The following is a 20487-nucleotide window of genomic DNA, read 5'->3' as shown; positions in this document are numbered from 1 at the left end:
AAATAGAATGTTTGTAAAACAATTTGTGAAATTTTAGAGGTATTTAGTAATGCAACTGAAAAATTATCTGGAGTTTATTATTTTAACTCTCATATAGTTTTAGTAAATTTTTGTAATATAACACTAATTTTAAATTAATATATTACTAATGAATATTTGGGTTCTTCGGTTCAAGCAAAGAAAGTTAATTAAGAAAAATATTTTTATTATATTCGTGAAGTTTTCTTAGTCGTTTTTGTTTTAGATCCTAGATACAAATTAAATGTTTTAATTGAAATATTGACAATGTACTTATGATGTGCTAATTCCTATTAAAAATTATTCTTTACCCGATCTTTCTTTGGTAGTAAGTCGAGTTAGAAAATATTTGTACGAAATTTATAGGGAATATAATTAATATATGAAAATGAATCAGGATCACAAAACACTAAAACTGGTACTTTTAGTAGTGTGTGACTTTTTATGAGTTGAGAAATCATTCAAATATAAATATTTAGATAGTAGTGTGTGACTTTTCATGATATGATATTATATATTTAAAATTAAACTAATAAAATATATTTCAATAATAAAAAGTAAAATTATTGCAACTCCTTTCAAAATTTGAAATTATGTTCTCGGTCAATTTTGATCTCAAATTCAAAATTTGAAATATATTGCGAGTCCGTGACAAAATTGATGTTTTTTTTATTATTATTAAATTAAATTTAAATATTTTTAAACATTTGAATGGATTTTTAATTCTTAAAAATAAAATTAGATTCGAAATTCATTAATTTTTTTTTAAAAAAATCTATGGCTCAAACCGTAACCGGAATCGTTTAGGAAAGTTACGGTTGTATAGTTTTTTTGAACCGATGTTTCCGAAGCTTGGCCATGTCTAATTTAGAGCCGGTTTGGTATAAGAAGCTACAATTAAAAAGTGTTTTTTTTTTAAAAAAAAGTGCTTTTTTAATTTTTAACTTGTTTGGGTGGGCTTCTAGTGCTTAAAAAAGCACTTATTTAAGTTGAAATTAGAGCTTTTTTAAAAGTCCTATTTTAGAGCTTTTTTTTCACTAGCTTTTTAATAACCTTAAAAAAAACATCCACCAGTAGTCTCCCTCTCAATCTTTTCTCCATTCTTCTACAAGGTACAATTTTTTTTTTCCGTCGAGGTTTTTGTTCGTTCATTTTTTTCTGCTTTCTTTTTGCTGCAGAATCTACACTCCCTATTCATTTACGTCTGTATTACGTATTGTGAATTAGATAATTATGTTACAATTCGATTTCGGTCAATGATCCGATAAATCCAGGAACGTCAGGACGGAGAAAATATTTGTTTATTCCATTTTTTTGCAACTACGTATATAATATTCATCAATTCTTGTGTATTACGTATATAATATTATATTAATTAAAATATGTTATATACCATAATATTACTGTAATATTATTTAATCCTTGTTTGTATTACTTTTTCATTTATGATATTGTGAATTAGATAATATATTGTTTTTTTATGTTTTATTTTTTGAATATAGAATGTATTCGAAGTTAGTTCCTAAACGAGGATTATCAAATCCAAGTCAATTACCTAGATATACGATTGAGACTGTTGAACCTGGATTTGTTGCTGATGGGAATAATAAGGCGGATTGGACTGCTCAGAATGCCGAAATATTTTTAAAAATTTGTGAGGAAGAAATTGAATCCGGCAATAAGCCTACCAAACATTTAAACAAAACGGGATACACAAATTTAGTTTCAAAATTTCATGAGAGAACGAGACTTTCTTTGAATCAAAAACAATTCAAAAATAAATGGGATTCGAAAATATTGATGATTTACAAGAAATCGAGCAAGATGGTGAAAATGTTTATGTCCATGACAGAGGTACGAGATGGCAAAAGCCAACACAAGAAAATATTACGGAAATGAAAGAATTGAGAGATGAAATAAGAAATTCACTGCCAATACAAGGTCGACATTGAACTATTAGTTTTTATTTAAATAAATTAAAGTAGAATGTAAACATTAACCATTGTTATTAACAATTGTTTTTATGGTTTTTAAGATTTCAATATTTTATTATTTTGGTATGAATTTAATTATTTATATTTATACATCACACTTGTTTAGAAATCCGTTATAAAATATATATATAAATTAATGAGTTAAAAAAGCACTTTAATGATATGTATCTAAACACATTTATTAATTTAAAAAGTGTTTTTTATCTATTTATCGAAACACAATATTAACACAACTTTTACTTAAAGAACATTTTTAAAAACCAACTTAAAAAAACACTTTTTTAATCAAAAAACTTCTTATACGAAACGGTCTCTTAAATCCCATATAAATCAGAGAAACAAATAAGAAATGAAATATAAACATAACCCCATTTTCCACTAAAAATATTGAATACTGTATCGTTCTTGAATTTTTCTTCCCCGTGGCTTGCAACTGATTCGATGCTATTCCGAAGTATCTGCGTTTCCGTGTCAAAATCCAATCACAACCCTTTCTTCCTTTCCCCAATCTTGTCGAACCTTCTCACCCTTTGGCAATCTAATCAAGCATCTTCCTCCAATTTTGAAAACCTAAAGCTGGGATTTCAGAGAACAATTTCAGTGAATTTACAAAGCTTCGTTTCAGAAAGCACCACGAATTCCACTATGGATGACCCTAGGAGACCTCCACTCGTCCCCATACCACACCCTGATGCTGTTGACCGGGCCGAGGTTTTTCGGGCCCTCGAAGCCTCTTTAGGCGCAACATTCAGCTTTCAGCCCACGGTTCCAAATCCTAACCCTCTGATCATTGTAATTAGTGGTCCTAGCGGTGTTGGAAAAGATGCCGTAATTAAAAGATTAAGGGAAGTTAGAGAAGATTTGCATTTTGTAGTAACTGCGACTAGCCGGGCTCAAAGGCCCGGAGAAGTTGATGGAAAAGATTACTTCTTTTTGAGTAAAGAGGATTTTATTTCAATGATAAACAAGAACGAGCTTTTGGAGTATGCATTAGTGTATGGTGATTATAAGGGGATACCAAAGCAGCAGATCAGAGAGTATATGGCCAAAGGGCGTGACATTGTGTTGAGAGTGGATATACAAGGTGCTGCAACACTGAGGACGATTTTGAGAAATGGCGCCGTATTTGTGTTCTTGGTGGCGGAGAGCGAGGAGGCTTTGGTGAAAAGATTGATCGATCGGAGAACTGAGTCCACAGAAGCTCTTTTGATGAGGGTTGCGTCGGCTAGGGAAGAGCTGAGGCATTTGAAGGAGTTTGATTATGTGGTTGTGAACAAGGAAGGCGAGTTGGAAAGCTCGGTGAACTTGGTGGAGTCGATCATTGATGCCGAGAAGGCTAAAGTGCACCAAAGGAGAGCGGTCATTTAGAGGGAGGTTATGCTGTTTTATTTGTTTTTTGTAGGTTAGTTCAAGTTAAACTTTTTGGATACAGTTGCTTAATCTAACTTTGACATGCTATATTGTTGTCGACTCTTTGTTGTCAACCGATTATTGTGCCATTTAGATTTTAGAGCAATGATTTGATAATCTCTGTTTTAGTCCATCAAATTCATTGCCATGAATATTTCACCGTTTGAGGTTGGCATATATGTGGGAAGGATAGACCAGAAAAATCAACAGGGAGCTACATAATATATCGAGGGGGAGAAACTGACTAGTTTAGATAGTTTATACTTGAAATTTAAATATCTTTTTTGTCGTGCAAATTTACTGCCACCAGTTTACTCTATTTGTGGATCCACCACTGTATTACTACATTTAAGCACTTGGCAGAAAGAATCGTTACAATGTTTAATCATAACATAAATAAATTCAGAAGTAATCTTCCTGATGATATCAGAGATGGACCTTCTACCGCAATGACATCAAATGCACAAAGTGGATACTGAGAAGCAGCCATACACAGTACTATCTTGCAGAGTTCTAGCATACAAATACAGTGTTTTGTGTCATGGCCCTGTTATTGGTGGGGTCTAGATCCAAATAGCCCCAGAGTGTTAGAAGAGTCTAGAAGGAGGGCGATAAATAAATACGTGAGGAAAGAGAGTTAATAATCATTTCGGTTATCTTGTTTTGTGTTGAGTATTGTTACTAGCTTAGGCTAGGGACTAGCATAGTGCTAGGGTTTGTGTACAGAGTTCGTCTCTGGATACTTTCAAGTGTATTTGCAGGTATTTTTAGTTTATAAATTTGTGGTTGCAACATTGTTTCCTTGTATTTCATGAAAATACCATGTCAACTGATTGTGGGAGCTCTACCAAATCCGAACACAACGGATAAAGGTCTGTTTGTGGAAATAATCTACTATGACTGGAATATATAATCTTTCTTGCTTGTGCAATTCCTGCAAAAGAATAAATCATTTATGGTTCCGACAAATCATACTCCTCCACAATCCTGTTGCCAGTTGCATCATGTTCCACCTTTACTTATACTCCTCTATCGAACAAGATTTTTTAACAGGCCATCAAAGATATTGTTATTTGCTTTTTCTTGACTTACAGTGACCGTGGTATGAGTACCCATGTCGAGTCATATGTATCCTGTCTGCCCAATGATTTTATAACCATAAGATGCTGTCCACCTGCTTCTTGTCTCATGTGGATCCAGAGAAGGGTAATTGTTTGTGGGTTTTTTACGCCATCTAAGGCGTTGTTTGAACCATCGACTTGGGTCAGCATAGTCTAAACTGCAGCTATGCTAAAGTCCCATTGGAAGAACAAGTTTCTTGAATCTTGCTCCTGAAAATGCAGTACATTTAGTAGGAGATCTAAGTACAGGAAGCGGCGATCAAAGTGCTAGTTTATCCTCTTGTTCATTCTTTGGCACCGGTGCTAGGTCTGGTTGAGGGAGATCACTGCTAAATGCTAATTACGGATTACTGGAAAATGATAACATTGTTAGAGTATATGTTCCTGCAAGCCAACGGTTAGCTATGAAATTTATTGACTCAAGTGAAATAAACAATATTTATTTTAATATAATTTAACTTTTTATGGTCTTGTTATACTTTATCTGTATACTCATGCAAACAGCATAGATAAAGTCCTTGATTATGCTTTAATACAAATGAATCGTAATTCGATGTTGAAACTCATTTGTAAATACTGCATATTCTAAATTCGTTCCTAGTCGATTCAGCCGCCTAAAACAGGGATTAAGGTCGCTTGAGCTCGAGACTAGCATCTGTGATGTTGTGTACTGCGTTTCTTGGTAAGGGCATGGAGATGTCCAAAAATGCAGATGGGTAGTCATATGATGATTATACTGAACAACCCTCCCTCGGACTTTCCAAGTGGTTATTATTCATCGAGAGGATAAGTCTGTGGTTATGATTGTGCACCACTAGTCCTTACGACTGCGGGACAACACTGAGGCTCTATATGCTAAGGCTGTACTTTGACTGGTTTACCGGCTCCTAGGAGAGTCATCAGGTGGCGAGGTTGGGTACAGTTGCGACACATATAGGAACCAGTGCATTATAGTCGGGGATTCACTGCTCACCTACGGGTGTGGATATCCTATGTGATCTGATGTAATAATAGTGCATGGAATCTTTGTCCAGAGTATGAGATGTACGTTGGAGAAGGAGTTCTCCAATAGTACACGCGATGCCACTATTATATGTATCACATAGTTATCGAATTATTATGCAACCCTCGATGAGCCAATGGGTGCAGATTCGATCGTGATATATGAGATGAAAGGACCGTACTGTACGCTAATCATAATCGACTGGTTCTTGCAGGCACTATCAGTGATACCTAGGGTATCATGGGGCGATGCTACTAGACGCTCTTATCATGATCCGATGGGTGCAATCAGAAATGAGTTCTGACATTCTTAATCAAGGTGTTGATGAAAAGAATGAGGCTAACTAGGGTAAGCCCGAATAAGAATAAATATTATTCTGAATCACAAAGAGTTGTGAACCCACGACTAGCTGTATCCTTGAACCATTGAGGGTCACACAAGCACTGGATCGTTTGTTCCCGTTGAGAAAATAAATTCAAGGAGTTGAATTTATATTATGATATAGTAAATTCAATGAGTTGAATTTATGATAATTAAATTGTGAGAAAATAAATTCAAGGAGTTGAATTTATTGGATAGTAAATTCAAGAAGTTGAATTTATAAAATTTGGAGAGAATAAATTCAAGGAGTTGAATTTATAAAATTTGAAGATTTAATTTATTAAACTCAAAAGTTGAGTTTATTAAATATTAAATTTTGGAGGTGATAAATTCAAGGAGTTGAATTTATATTTAAATATTAAATTCAAATGTTGAATTTATAAGAGATTTAAATTAAATGTAATGGGTATATGTATAATGGGCTTGTAGGAGTACAAGACCAACATACATATTATTAAGGTTCTTAATTGGACTTTAAAATATTAATTAATTAATTAAACTAGTTGGACTAGAATAATTAATTGATTAAGCCCATCAAGTATTTAATTTAATTAATGGGCCTTATGCTTATATATATGTGTATTAGGCTTAGGGTTAAACACAAATTCGTTCACAATTTTTGAAAAACCCTAGCCTCCCTCTCAATGGTGATTTTTGAAAATACTCTCTTCTCTCCCTAAAAATTTCGGCCACTTCCTTGTAGGGAAAAATGTTGAGCCGTCTCTCAAACCTTGATCTCCAACGTCGCAAAACTTCTCTCCAATTTTCTAGTGCAAATTGGAAGAGGAATAGATCATCCAGTCGTGGTGTAGAACCCGTAAATCAGATCACGTATAAGTCATGCATATTTTCTAGTATTTAAATTAAAATGATTTTATTGCATGAGTATTTAAATCATTTTCTTTAAATTTAATTATTTTAAGCAGGTAGTTTAATTGTTAACTTTTTAGTTAAATAGGTGAGGCCGGACCGGAGTTGGAGTATTGAGATAAAATTTAATATTAAGAAAACATTCCTAGAATTTATTTAAGATAAGTAATAAGTTAATTTAAAAGAATGTTTAAAGAATTATTTAAATAATTTGAGTTAAGTAGTAAATAAAATTCAATAATTAATTTCTTAATTCACTAAAATATTTAATGAGTAGATAAAACACTAAAGATTTAAAATACCATATTTAAGAAATATTTTCCCCTCCATTTTATTCCAATTTTCGGCCACCTTGATAAAAGATTTGAATTAAAATTGCCAACTCATTTTCATTGATATATGTTCCTAATCCTTTTCTTGATAATTAATCCCCTCACTTTAAATCCTCATTTAATTAATAATTAAATAATTTCCCTACCCTACTTTAACTAAATAAAATCGGCCACCTCTTGGTAGGATTTAATATTGATTTCTCAACTCATCATTTTATTTCCTTCTTTATCTCTTTTCTTGGTAAATAATCCCTCACCATTTAATATTCAACAATTAAATAATTAAGCATTATTTCCTCCCTTGCTCCTAGACACCATAATCGACCAAGTGCACCCCTTGATTAGCCTACAAATCTTTTGATATCATTCTTGTTTCCTATCTAACCAATAAACTAGGATAGAAAGATTCATTTTTCCTTCCATTTATCTTGCAACCTCCCATCTATCTTCCTAGACTATCTCCCCACCATTATCACCGAGTTTCAGAACATTTGAGAGAGGAAAAAGAAAAAAAAACGTAAGGTAGCAAGGAGAAAAAAAAATAAGAGAGAAAAAGTGAGAAAGCGAAGCACTCCGGCTCCTCCGCGCCGCGTCGTCGTTTTGTTTGTTTTCGTTCAAAACAAACCAAGGCATGTTTATATTTCTTTCACTCTTCAATCAAGCCATATAGGTATTTTTAAACATCGCATATACATGATTTTATATGGCAAAACCCGAAAATTTGTTGGAAACTTTCAAAGGATATCGTGCAGAATTTTTCTGGTTTCACTTGTGCCTTCACGGGTTGCATGTTTTTGTTGTTTCAGGAAGGTGGCTCGATCCTAGGCTCCCAAGGCTGCACCTAGACACGTACTAGGGTGTGTCAGGATCACGTTAGCCCATTAGTTCAAGCCCCATGCACGCTGGAATTAAGAAATGACAATCAACTCTTCCTTTATGTCATTGTGTGTCTCGGTTTTGTGGTTTTGCAGTCAAAGGAGAAGGTTTCGAATCCTGGCTGCCCTAGGGGCTATAGCCATGGTTAGAACCTCTCCTCGACTTGTCTAAGACGTGACCAAGTCGGCCTTTCAAGGCTTGGTCCATGGTTGCATCGGTTTTCAAACAAAACAAGCCCTTTCGGCCCCTTCGTTTTCTGCATGTGTAAGTGTGTGTTTGGTTTTGAGGCTTGTAGGGATCTTGGTTGGCTTTTTAGCCCTTAACCACGGTTCATACAATACCTCATGATGTCTAGATCATGCTATGGTCAATTCAAATGGCCAATGGAATGGTCCGTGACAGCAAGAACAAGCGAAACACCCCACGCGTTGGTGGTGTGCTCTAGGGTGAGGCGTGTGTTGTCAAGGGTGATGGATTGGATTGTGGCTGGCCTAGGGCCCTTATCCATGGTTCAAACCATTACTTAGGATGTTGGTAAGAGGCTCTGGTCGGTGGTTTGAGCCCCAATGGCCAATAGTCTCGAAAACGACGCAAAGAAACGCAAGCGCCGCTGCTGTATTTTGTGACAGCAAGTTGTGCTTCGGTTTAGAGGTGTATTTCGAGTTCTTGGTCGGCTTTTAGCCTTTGGCCTTGAACTGGACAGTACCCCATTGAGTTAGGAAGGTCATGTTTTTTGGCTGTTCGTGATTTGGTCAAGTTTAGAGGTCGTGCGAGAATTTACGGTGCAATGTGCCAAAGTGACTCTCGAAAGAGCGTTTCATGTTTTTGGCCTCATTCACCAAATTTCGAAGTACTGAAATGTTAGGAGCATTATTTCATCATTTTAAGTGTATTTTAATCATGACTAAACGATGGTTCGGTGTTGGTTCGGGTTGGCACGAAGTCATGATTAAATACCAAGTCATTGGGCGTAATTGTTTCGCTTTTTTGAGTCAATTACAAAGTTTGGGCAAGTAAATCATTTGCATATTTTTCACGTTAGATTCAAGTCGCAGCGAGTCTGGGAACGATCCAACCCATTCGGTAAAATTAATACAGGATATTTAATTATGTTAGTTAATTATATTACGTGCAAAAATATAAAATATTCATTTTTGAGATTTATACGATATTGCTTGTGGCCACTTCATTATCATGGGATTATTACTTCACCCGGTGGTCACTTACCGGTTCAGTTCAGTTCATTTATTGGTACGGATATCCAGTCCTAAGGGCTGTGATGATCTCTACCGCCCAGTATACTGTGGTTTAGTCTGATCAGGCGATCCAGTTCAGTTCAGTTCAGTTCAGGGGCCACTTGCATAGAACATATTCTCAACATAAAATTATGACATGTTATTTTATGACAGGGCTCGATTGAGCAAACATTTCACTTATGATTTTCAGTTCAGTTATGCACGTATTATAATTACTCATGACACTGATATTTTACGTTACGCCAGACTGATGATATTTTTACCATGCATGCAATTTTATTATTATTACTTGTTATTTATGATATATGCATGGTGAGTCTTTAGACTCACTAGACTTGATTGTTGTAGGTACTGATGAGGTCGGGATCGAGGGCGGGGACCAGTGAGCCATCTTGGGTCGGCAGTAGTGGAACCCGATGACCTCATTTTCAGCATTTACCATTTTATGCCCAAACATTTTATCTTTGTTGGATTATTTTAAATTGTTATTTTGCAAACAATAATTACTTCCGCTGTGCCATTTTGAACATTAAACTCTATCTATCTGTTTATTTTACGAATGAGGCATATTACTTATTTTAAAAGAAAATTTCAATTTTTTCCGCAAATTTTCAAGTACGAATTTCGGGCCTCTACAACTGGTATCAGAGCCTATGTTCTTGTAGAGGGTTGCACTACTACTGACCACGAGAAGCTCACGAAGTCACGTCTTCGGTCTGTAAGTTTTACATTTACGCATTTCGTTTACCGCATGAAATATTTTGACAACATGTTCTCATGAAATATCTTATGTTCAGATTTTGATTATTCAGTACTTATTTAAAATTTTAAAGAAATTAAGGAAATTATGCATGTTAGTTAGGTATGGGTTATGTATGGAACAGTATGCCCCCTAGACGCATTCTTGAGCATGCGAGAGATGATGAGCCTCGCCAGGAGGACAGGGAGGATCAGAGACAGGAGAGGAACGGACCTCCACCCCCTCCACCTGACATGAATGCCCAGATGCTAGCTGGGATGACTCAGTTCTTCGCACAGTTTGCGGGGAACAATGCTGTGGCAGCCAGGCCGACAGGGCCCGAGGCTACTTATGAGCGGTTTATGAAGATGCGTCCGAAGGAGTTTTCAGGGACGTCTGATCCCATGATTGCCGAGGCTGGATTAAGTCCCTCGAGGTTATCTTCGAGTTCATGGAGCTTGGAGATGCAGACAGAGTTCGTTGTGCCACCTATCTATTCGGAGGAGATGCACGCCTATGGTGGGAAGGAGCATCAGTAGCTTTGAACTTGGCTACACTGAGTTGGATGCGCTTCACAGAGGTATTCTCCTCCAAATATTTTACTGATGAGGTGCGTTCCAGGTTGACCAGGGAGTTCATGACCCTGAGGTAGGGAGATCTGACTGTTACGGAGTTCGTCCGTAAGTTTGAGAGGGGTTGCCACTTTGTGCCCCTGATCGCCAATGATGCTGGAGCCAAACTGAGGCATTTTATGGATGGTCTGCGACCGATCTTGCGCCGCGATGTTAGGGTGGCTGGCCCTACTACTTATGATGTTGCCGTCTCCAGAGCTCTAGCTGCAGAGCAGGACCAGCATGACATTGAGAGGGATCGTCAGGGCAAGCGACCGGTTCCAGTACCACACCGTCCTCCTCCTCCTCAGCAGCAGCATCAAAACAAGAGGCCTTTCCACGGCCCACCCAAGAACAGAGGACAGAGGCAGCAGCAACAAGGACGTGCAGTCCCAAGGACCTTTGAGCACTCAGTCAGTCCCAAGTGCTCACGCCGCCATCATGAAGCACGTATGTATGGTTCCGGGAAGTGTTACAAGTGTGGTAGTCCAGACCACTTGCTACCGCAGTGCCCACAGGGAAGTCTGCCTACCCAAGGCAGAGTCTTTGCTCTTCATGCAGCAGAGACGAACCCAGACACCATGCTCATGACAGGTATCTTACAGCTTTAAGTTTATATTTGAAATTCGATGTTTTGGGAATCTGGGTTAATATTTTGAACTTAGAATTGCGATAGGATTGCATGCTCTACTCAGTATTATATTCGGGAATTAGGTTAGAAGAACTTTGACCTTTGCATGTCTATAAGTTTAGTTCTTGTAACTATTGGGTTCAACATAGAGTTCCAATCTTTCAGGGAGAATTTTTATATCCGGTTCCGCTACGAAAGCCTTGATAGATTCAGGGGCTACTCACTCGTTTATTTCGGAGGTCTTTGCTAACTTCCTCAAGGTCAAGACCGTTGGGTTAGATGTGGCTTATTCAGTAGTACTGCCTTCTGGAGAGGAGATGACAGCTACCAATGTGATCCGAGACATAGACCTCGAGCTTCATGGCAATCTTTGTTATGCGGATCTTATCGTACTGCCGATGCCAGAGTTTGACATCATCCTAGGGATGGACTGGCTATTGCGGAACAGAGTTTTGATTGACTTCCAGCGGAGATCTGTTCTAGTCCGACCGCCTGGGATGACGCAGTTCTTATTTGAGCCAGACAGGGACTTTCCTTTACCGCGCATTATACATTGTGACCAGGCTAGGAAGCTCATGCATAGAGGGTGTCGGGCGTTTTTAGCAACCTTTATATCTGTCCCCGAAGCACCCAGTCAGTCAGCTTCAGATGTTCCGATTGTTAGAGACTTCTTAGACGTTTTTCCTGAGCACGTCTCTGGTATGCTACCCGAGAGAGAGGTGGAGTTTTCCATTGAGCTTATGACAGGTACGGTTCTGATCTCAAAAGCACCGTACCGACTAGCACCGACTAGAGATGGCAAAGCTTAAGAAGCATATTCAGGAACTTCTAGATAAGGAGTTCATTTGCCCGAGTTTTTCTCCATGGGGCGCGCCAGTCTTATTTGTGAAGAAGAAGGATAGCTCTATGAGGCTTTGCATTGATTACCGGGAGTTGAAGCGGGTTACAGTGAAGAACAAGTACCCACTTCCGCGGATTGAGGATTTTTTTGATCAGTTGCATGGAGCTTTGGTATTCTCCAAGATTGATCTGTGTTCTGGTTATCACCAGTTGAGGGTGAAAGACACTGATGTTTTCAAGACTGCTTTTAGGACTCGATATGGCCACTACGAGTTCCTTGTGATGCCGTTTGGTTTGACGAATGCGCCATCGATCTTCATGGATCTCATGAATCGTGTATTTCAGCCGTATCTTGATCATTTTGTGATAGTATTCATAGACGACATTCTCGTCTACTCTAAGAATCAGGAGGATCACAGCAGACATCTGACCACAGTGTTGCAGACCTTGCAGAAGCATAAGTTATTCGCAAAGTTCAGTAAATGCGAATTTTGGTTAGAGAAGGTGGCGTTCTTAGGCCACATTGTTTCTAGCAGTGGTATTGAGGTAGACCCAGCGAAAGTTGCAACAGTCAGAGATTGGGTTGTGCCGCAGAATGCATCAGAGATCCGCAGTTTTCTTGGGCTAGCAGGGTATTATCGGAAGTTTATTCGGGGATTCTCCTCCATCGCAGTTCCACTCACATCATTGACCAAGAACAATGTTAAATTTGTGTGGAGCGAGGAGTGTCAGAAGAGTTTCGATACTTTGAAGCAAGCTCTTATCTCAACACCATTTTTGGCCATGCCGTCAGGGCCCGGCGATTTTGTTTTGTATACCGAAGCTTCGAAGCTCAGTTTGGGCGCAGTATTGATGCAGCATTGGAAGGTGATAGCATATGCTTTTCGTCGGATGAAAATTTATGAGAAGAATTACCCTACTCATGATCTAGAGTTGGCTGCCGTGGTATTTGCCTTGAAGATTTGGAGGCATTATATTTATGGGGAGAAGTGCCAGATCTTTACCGACCACAAGAGCCTCAAGTACTTCTTTACGCAGAGAGAGCTGAATATGCGTCAGAGGCGTTGGTTGGAGTTAGTGAAGGATTACGACTGTGACATTAGCTACCACCCGGGCAAAGCTAATGTAGTTGCGGATGCATTGAGCAGGAAGGTCGCAGTGATGGCTCATTTGACGATTCAGAGGCCTCTTCAGTCTGAGATGCAAAGGTTTGATCTAGACTTATCCTCGAGGTAGAGTTCCCCGTCTATCTACATTGACTATTCAGTCCTCTCTTCTAGATCGTATTCGCAGTGGTCAGTCAACAGATGAGCAGTTGACAAAGTGGAAGCAGAGAGATGAGGCCAAGGGCAGTGTCCTGTATACAGTCAGCGACGGTATTGTGAGATACCGTGACAGAATGTGGGTTCCTAGCAGTGGTTCTATTCGAGCAGATATTCTATCAGAGGCCCATATGTCGCTGTACTCTATTCACCCTGGGAGTACGAAGATGTACAAAGACCTGCAGTTATTGTATTGGTGGCCGAGAATGAAGAAAGACATCAGACGGTTTGTATCCGAGTGTCTGACATGTCAGCTTGTGAAAGCAGAGCATCAGAGACCAGCAGGTATGCTCAAGCCTCTTCCCATTCCCGAGTGGAAGTGGGAGAATGTCACCATAGACTTTGTGACCGGTTTGCCGAAGTCAGTCAGATGATCAAATGCTATCTGGGTGATTGTTGATCGTCTTACCAAATCAGCGAACTTCTTGCCTATCAAGACGACTTTCACCATGATTCAGTATGCAGAGTTGTATATCCGGGAGATAGTCCGACTTCATGGTATTCCAGCTTCTATCGTATCTGACCGAGACCCCAGATTCACTTCCTCATTTTGGAAGAGTTTGCATTCGACTATGGGTACGAAGTTGTTGTTTAGCACAGCTTTCCACCCTCAGACAGATGAGCAGTCAGAGCGAGTTATTCAGATTTTGGAGGACCTTCTCCGTGCTTGTGTTATGGATTTCTCTGGGAGCTGGGAGTCTAACTTGCCATTAGTAGATTTCACCTATAACAACAGTTTCTAGGCGTCTATAGGTATGGCTCCGTTTGAAGCACTGTATGGCCGTAAGTGTAGATCTCCTGTTCATTGGGATGAAGTAGGGGAGAGATCAGAGTTGGGTCCGGAGATTATTCAGCAGGCTTCCGAGGTAGTAGTCAAGATCCGGGATAGGATGAGGACTGCACAGAGCTGACAGAAGAGCTATGCAGATCAGAGGAGGAGAGATCTAGAGTTTGCCGTTGGCGACCATGTTTTCGTAAAGGTAGCACCTATGAAAGGTGTCATGCGGTTTGGAAAGAAAGGGAAGCTCAATCCGAGATTCATTGGACCATTTGAGATCCTCGACAGGGTTGGGACGTTAGCTTATCGTGTTGCTCTTCCGCCGAATCTGGCCGGAGTACGCAATGTTTTTGTAACGCCCCGAAAATTTAAAGGTCCACGCAAACCACATGCATGCAATTATTAAATTCTCTTGTATTTTAATTAAATGATTTAATTGCATTAATTAATCATGTGGTGCATTTTTACATGTTTAAAATATATTTTTCTACATGGTTGCATTATAATTTATTTTTAAAAGGTTATTCGAGTTGCGATCGAGGAACGAAGACCGATGGCTAAAAATTGGAAAATGATTTTATTAAATAAATGTTTTTAATTATTTAAAATATGGGTGATGCTTTTTTATTAATTTTGAAAATATAGGGTGTTGAGATGATTTTATACGCCGGGACGTAAATTTTATCGGTGTTGGTTTTTCAACAAAAATACGAATTTTTTTGGCAACCCGGCTAATAAATTTACAAACTTATTTAAGCAAAATTATTTTTAATAATTTAATTAAGAAATATTGGGCCTAATCTACATACTTAATGGGCCTAAGATTGGTTAGTGTTTTAATTATCTATTTAAAGTGCAAAAACCCTTCACTTGGCATCTAGATCACACGGCCACACCTCTTTCAAATTCAGAAACTCCTCTTTTCATCAACATACACGGCACACACTCACAATGGAAGAAGGAATTTTCAGAAATTCAAAGGGAAACTTCATAGCCTTCGTCTCCTCGTCCCGTTCTTCGTCGTCAACGATTATTCGAGCGTATAATACGCAAAGGCACACCATACATCTCCTTTTCTCGTTCATCACATCATATTATTGTTTAAATTATATTTGAATGAAAAGCATGAGGTTTTTATGAATATTTTCGAAATATTGCATGTACATGAGGTAAACTTGTGAATTGTTGTTCCAAAAACATGAATATTATGTTAAAAAAGGGCTGCCATGATTAGGTAAGGTTCAAGGGTGGTTTCTAAATGTTTTAAAGAGTCCTAATCACATAAATAGGCTGCACATGAAAACAATCAGAAGCTGGAACGTGGGACGAAGAACAAAGAACCGTGAGTGTGTGTTGTGGTTCAAGGGGATCGAGAGTTGTGCATGGGGCTTGGGGGCTGGCCAGGGCTTGTTGGGGGCTTGTCCAAGGTTAGGTTCGAAGGCTAGGTAGGGTCCTAGGGCGGCTAGGGTCGAGGGAGGTGGCTGGGGAAGAGTCCACGTGAGGTGGGACTCTCCCCCATGCGCTGTGCTCTGCTGGGTTTCGGGAGGGGGCTGCAGTGGGGTTAAGGGCGAGCTGGGTAGGTCCATCAGGGTCCAAGGGTCATGGTTAGGGGTCGGGCAAGGGGCTGGAGTGGCTGGGTCGCTGCTGGCTCGAGGAAACAATGGAAGCCGTGAGGAAGAGCTTGAACGCGCAGCTGCTGGTGTGGCTTCGTGCAGAGCTTTGCTGCTTGGTTCAGGGGCTCGGGCTGAGGGTGGCTCGGGTCTGGGACTGGTCTAGGGTCAGTAAGGGTCATGGGTGCTCAATGGTTAAGGGCTGGTAGAGTCCTAAGGTGGCTAGGAGTCTTGGTGAGGGGAAGGGGATTCACGCACACACGGCACATGCAATTGGGTTGGTTTCCAGGAGGTTTGTTCGTGGGTTAGAGTCATGTTCTTTGGGCTGGGCTTGCACAGTAGGGTCCCTAGGTGGGTTGGCTAAGTTTTGGCTCAAGGTGGCTCGGACGTGGCTCGAGTAAATTAGGAGATGGCTCGGTACGTTCGTCGAAGGGTCAAAAACGAGATTTTAAAGACAAAAATTGAACCCATGGGTCCATGGGGGTGGCTCATGACTTGGAAGGGTAGAATAAATCTTAAAAATGCTATGTTTAAAATTTGGGATCAAAATAATGAGTTTTGGATTTATTCGGGATTTAATCGCCACATGAAACGCTAATTAAATAACTAATTGAAACACCTAGTTTTATGGCTTATAAAATTATGAAAAATTAGGTTTAAACTTAAATAATTATTAAAAGTCTAAGTTTTAAATTTGGGAATTTTATATTAAGGTTTTGTTTAATTCGGGATTAAAACGTGTTAATACGTCTTATTTAAAGATTAAATTAAAAGTCCTCGATTAAGCTAAATAAAAATATGAAAAAATTCATGTAGGCTTAAATAATTATTTGGGACATGTTAGAGTCAATGAAATTAAGAAAATGTCAAAAACGTAAAATGTCGAGTCTAGGGGTAAAACGGTCTTTTTACACCTAAAAATTAGTAAAGGTCATGGTAGTGCCCTAAATGCTATTTTTATGAAAATATGATTATTTTTAGATGTTTATGAATTGTTCATGATTAAATGATGATTTTTAAATGTCTAAGGGATTTTTATGATTTAAGAATATATTTAAAATACATGTTGCATGCTTGGTTTCAAAAATGAAAAACGTAATGATATTCATGATTTTTATAAAGTGATGAGAATGTAAATGTTGAAGGAAGTGAAGTGATTGTGACTAATTCGTTAATGTTGGCGACGTCGTGGGGGTTATGGTCCCAGTGGGAGCCCGACGATCGTGTTTCCATCATTACGAATATGTGGTAACGGTTTTGTGGTAACGGAAGAATGGGAATATCGTGAGGGGAAAAGGCCCCAGAGGGAGCCCATTTATGGGAAAAGGCCCTAGAGGGAGCCCCGACGATCGTATTTCTATTCGAATCATGATAGGCCAGGGCCCAGTTGACCGGTGAGAGTGTTGCTGGTGTCCCCCGCCGCCCAGTACTGTGATTTTATGTAGATGGATCCATCGACCCTCATGAGCATGATCAAGAAAGACACAATTAACGATCTGAATTCAACAAAAGAAAAGAGAAAAAGAAAAGAAAAATGTTCATGATCATGTTAAAGGTTTTATGTCATGTCATGTTGAGGAAAAAGGAAAAAGTTAAGGTTTATGATTGCATGTCATGAAAAAGTATTTTATGAAAATGTTTATGTTTAAAGTTTTATGCATCATGAAAATGTTTACGAAAATGTTTATGTTTATGCATCTTCATGAAAACGATATTTTAAGTACAAGTATTTTTCACCGTTATATGTTGACTGTATTACTTATTACTCATTATAAAGATTATGGTGTGTTGAGTCTTTAGACTCACTAGGTGTGATTGATGCAGGTGAGTTTGAGGGAGGACTTGACGGGTGATTTGACTGGACTGAAGGCACACACAACCCGAGGACCAGCGCTTCTACTTTTTCCGTATTATGACTTTTGACTCATGCTTTATGATTAAAGATTTTTAACAATATTTATTTATGCATTTGAGAGATTTTTGAGAGGTTTAGTATGGGCTATTCTTTTCAAATTATTGCTTTTTAGGTTTGGTAAAATGTTTGACGATTTTATGCTTTAAAATATTTTCTTTTGGATTTTTAAATAGCAGTGGATGGTTATTTTTAAAATGATGTCAAAAATATTTTATGGTTCGGCCGATGCTAAATGAGGTTAAAAAAAATAAAAAATTCTAGTACTTTTAAAGCAATAAAAAGGGCAGGACGTTTCAGTTTTCCACGTCTCTATGCTGAGGAAGTATATGGCAAATCCTTCGCATGTCTTGAATTTCGAACCGCTGCAGCTCACTCCGAACCTGTCTTATGAAGAGAGACCAGTGCAAATCTTAGACAGACAGAAGAAGAAGCTTCAGAACAAGCTAGTTAAGCGAGTCAAAGTCAAATGGCTTAACCATTCAGAGGAGGAAGCTACGTGGGAGTCGGAGTCAGAGATGAGAAGTCAGTATCCCGAATTATTTGGTGATTTTTAATTTCGAGGACGAAATTTCTTTTAAGGGGGGAGAGTTGTAGAACCCGTAAATCAGATCACGTGTGAGTCATGCATAATTTCTAGTATTTAAATTAAAATGATTTTATTGCATGAGTATTTAAATCCTTTTTCTTTAAATTTAATTATTTTACGCAGTAGTTTAATTGTTACCTTTTTAGTTAAATAGGTGAGGCCGGACCGGAGTTGGAGTATTGAGATAAAATTTAATATTAAGAAAACATTCCTAGAATTTATTTAAGATATGTAATAAGTTAATTTAAAAGAATGTTTAAAGAATTATTTAAATAATTTGAGTTAAGTAGTAAATAAAATTCAATAATTAATTTCTTAATTCACTAAAATATTTAATGAGTAGATAAAACACTAAAGATTTAAAATACCATATTTAAGAAATATTTTCCCCTCCATTTTATTCCAATTTTCGGCCACCTTGATAAAAGATTTGAATTAAAATTGCCAACTCATTTTCATTGATATATGTTCCTAATCCTTTTCTTGATAATTAATCCCCTCACTTTAAATCCTCATTTAATTAATAATTAAACAATTTCCCTACCCTACTTTAACTAAATAAAATCGGCCACCTCTTGGTAGGATTTAATATTGATTTGTCAACTCATCATTTTATTTCCTTCCTTATCTCTTTTCTTGGTAAATAATCCCTCACCATTTAATCTTCAACAATTAAATAATTAAGCATTATTTCCTCCCTTGCTCCTAGACACCATAATCGACCAAGTGCACCCCTTGATTAGCCTACAAATCTTTTGATATCATTCTTGTTTCCTATCTAACCAATAAACTAGGATAGAAAGATTCATTTTTCCTTCCATTTATCTTGCAACCTCCCATTTATATTCCTAGACTCCTTCCCCACCATTATCACCGAGTTTCAGAACATTTGAGAGAGGAAAAAGAAAAAAAAAACGTGAGGTAGCAAGGAGAAAAAAAAATAAGAGAGAAAAAGTGAGAAAGCGAAGCACTCCGGCTCCTCCGCGCCGCGTCGTCGTTTCGTTTGTTTTTCATTCAAAAGAAACCAAGGCATGTTTATATTTCTTTCACTCTTCAATCAATCCATATAGGTATTTTTAAACATCGCATATACATGATTTTATATGGCAAAAACCAACAATTTTTTGGAAACTTTCAAAGGATATCGTGCAGAATTTTTCTGGTTTCATTTGTGCCTTCACGGGTTGCATGTTTTTGTTGTTTCAGGAAGGTGGCTCGATCCTAGGCTCCCAAGGCTGCACCTAGACACGTACTAGGGTGTGTCAGGATCACGTTAGCCCATTAGTTCAAGCCCCATGCACGCTGGAATTAAGAAATGACAGCAACTCTTCCTTTATGTCATTGTGTGTCTCGGTTTTGTGGTTTTGCTGTCAAAGGAGAAGGTTTTGAATCCTGGCTGCCCTAGGGGCTATAGCCATGGTTAGAACCTCTCCTCGACTTGTCTAAGACGTGACCAAGTCGGCCTTTCAAGGCTTGGTCCATCGTTGCATCGGTTTTCAAACAAAGCAAGACAAGCCCTTCGGCCCCTTCGTTTTCTGCATGTGTAAGTGTGTGTTTGGTTTTGAGGCTTGTAGGGATCTTGGTTGGCATTTTAGCCCTTAACCACGGTTTATAAAATACCTCATGATGTCTAGATCATGCCATGGTCAATCAAATGGTCACTGGAATGGTTTGTGACAGCAAGAACAAGCGAAACACCCCACGCGTTGGTGGTGTGCTCTCGGGTGAGGCATGTGTTGTCAAGGGTGATGGATTGGATTGTGGCTGGCCTAGGGCCCTTAGCCATGGTTCAAACCATTCCTTAGGATGTTGGTAAGAGGCTCTGATTGGTGGTTTGAGCCCTAATGGCCAATAGTCTCGAAAACGACGCAAAGAAACGCAAGCGCCGCTGCTGTATTTTGTGACAGCAAGTTGTGCTTCGGTTTAGAGGTGTATTTCGAGTTATTGTTCAGCTTGTAGCCTATGGACTTGAACTGGACAGTACCCCATTGAGTTAGGAAGGTCATGTTTTTGGCCGTTCGTGATTTGGTCAAATTTAGAGGTCGTACGAGAATTTACGGTGCAATGTGCCAAAGTGACTCTCGAAAGAGCGTTTAATGTTTTTGGCCACCATTCACCAAATTTTGAAGTACTGAAATGTTAGGAGCATTATTTCATCATTTTAAGTGTATTTTAATCATGACTAAACGATGGT

The 20487-nt window shown here is 38.5% G+C and overlaps 1 protein-coding gene across 5 annotated transcripts in view; it reads left to right on the top strand.

Moving 5' to 3' along the window:
- Positions 1 to 2376: 2376 nt before the first annotated feature.
- Positions 2377 to 20487, top strand: part of LOC142554970 (guanylate kinase 3, chloroplastic-like) — a 31471-nt gene continuing 13360 nt past the window's right edge. Inside the window, exons 1-2 of one of the 5 annotated variants that reach the window (XM_075665590.1) lie at positions 2377 to 3410; positions 4517 to 4924. In XM_075665590.1, coding sequence (XP_075521705.1) covers positions 2454 to 3380 — 927 coding nt within the window. In that variant the 5' untranslated portion in view covers positions 2377 to 2453 and the 3' untranslated portion in view covers positions 3381 to 3410; positions 4517 to 4924. Of the gene's footprint in view, positions 3415 to 3828; positions 4020 to 4516; positions 4925 to 20487 lie in introns of those variants that run through there. The other 4 variants (XM_075665591.1, XM_075665592.1, XM_075665589.1 and 1 more) reach the window with 4 other exon arrangements.

The sequence above is a fragment of the Primulina tabacum genome, chromosome 9 (assembly GCF_025594145.1).
Source record: "Primulina tabacum isolate GXHZ01 chromosome 9, ASM2559414v2, whole genome shotgun sequence".
Classification (NCBI taxonomy): domain Eukaryota; kingdom Viridiplantae; phylum Streptophyta; class Magnoliopsida; order Lamiales; family Gesneriaceae; genus Primulina; species Primulina tabacum.
The sequence above is the reverse complement of the archived record's forward strand: the minus strand, read 5'-3'. Positions and strand labels throughout refer to the sequence as shown.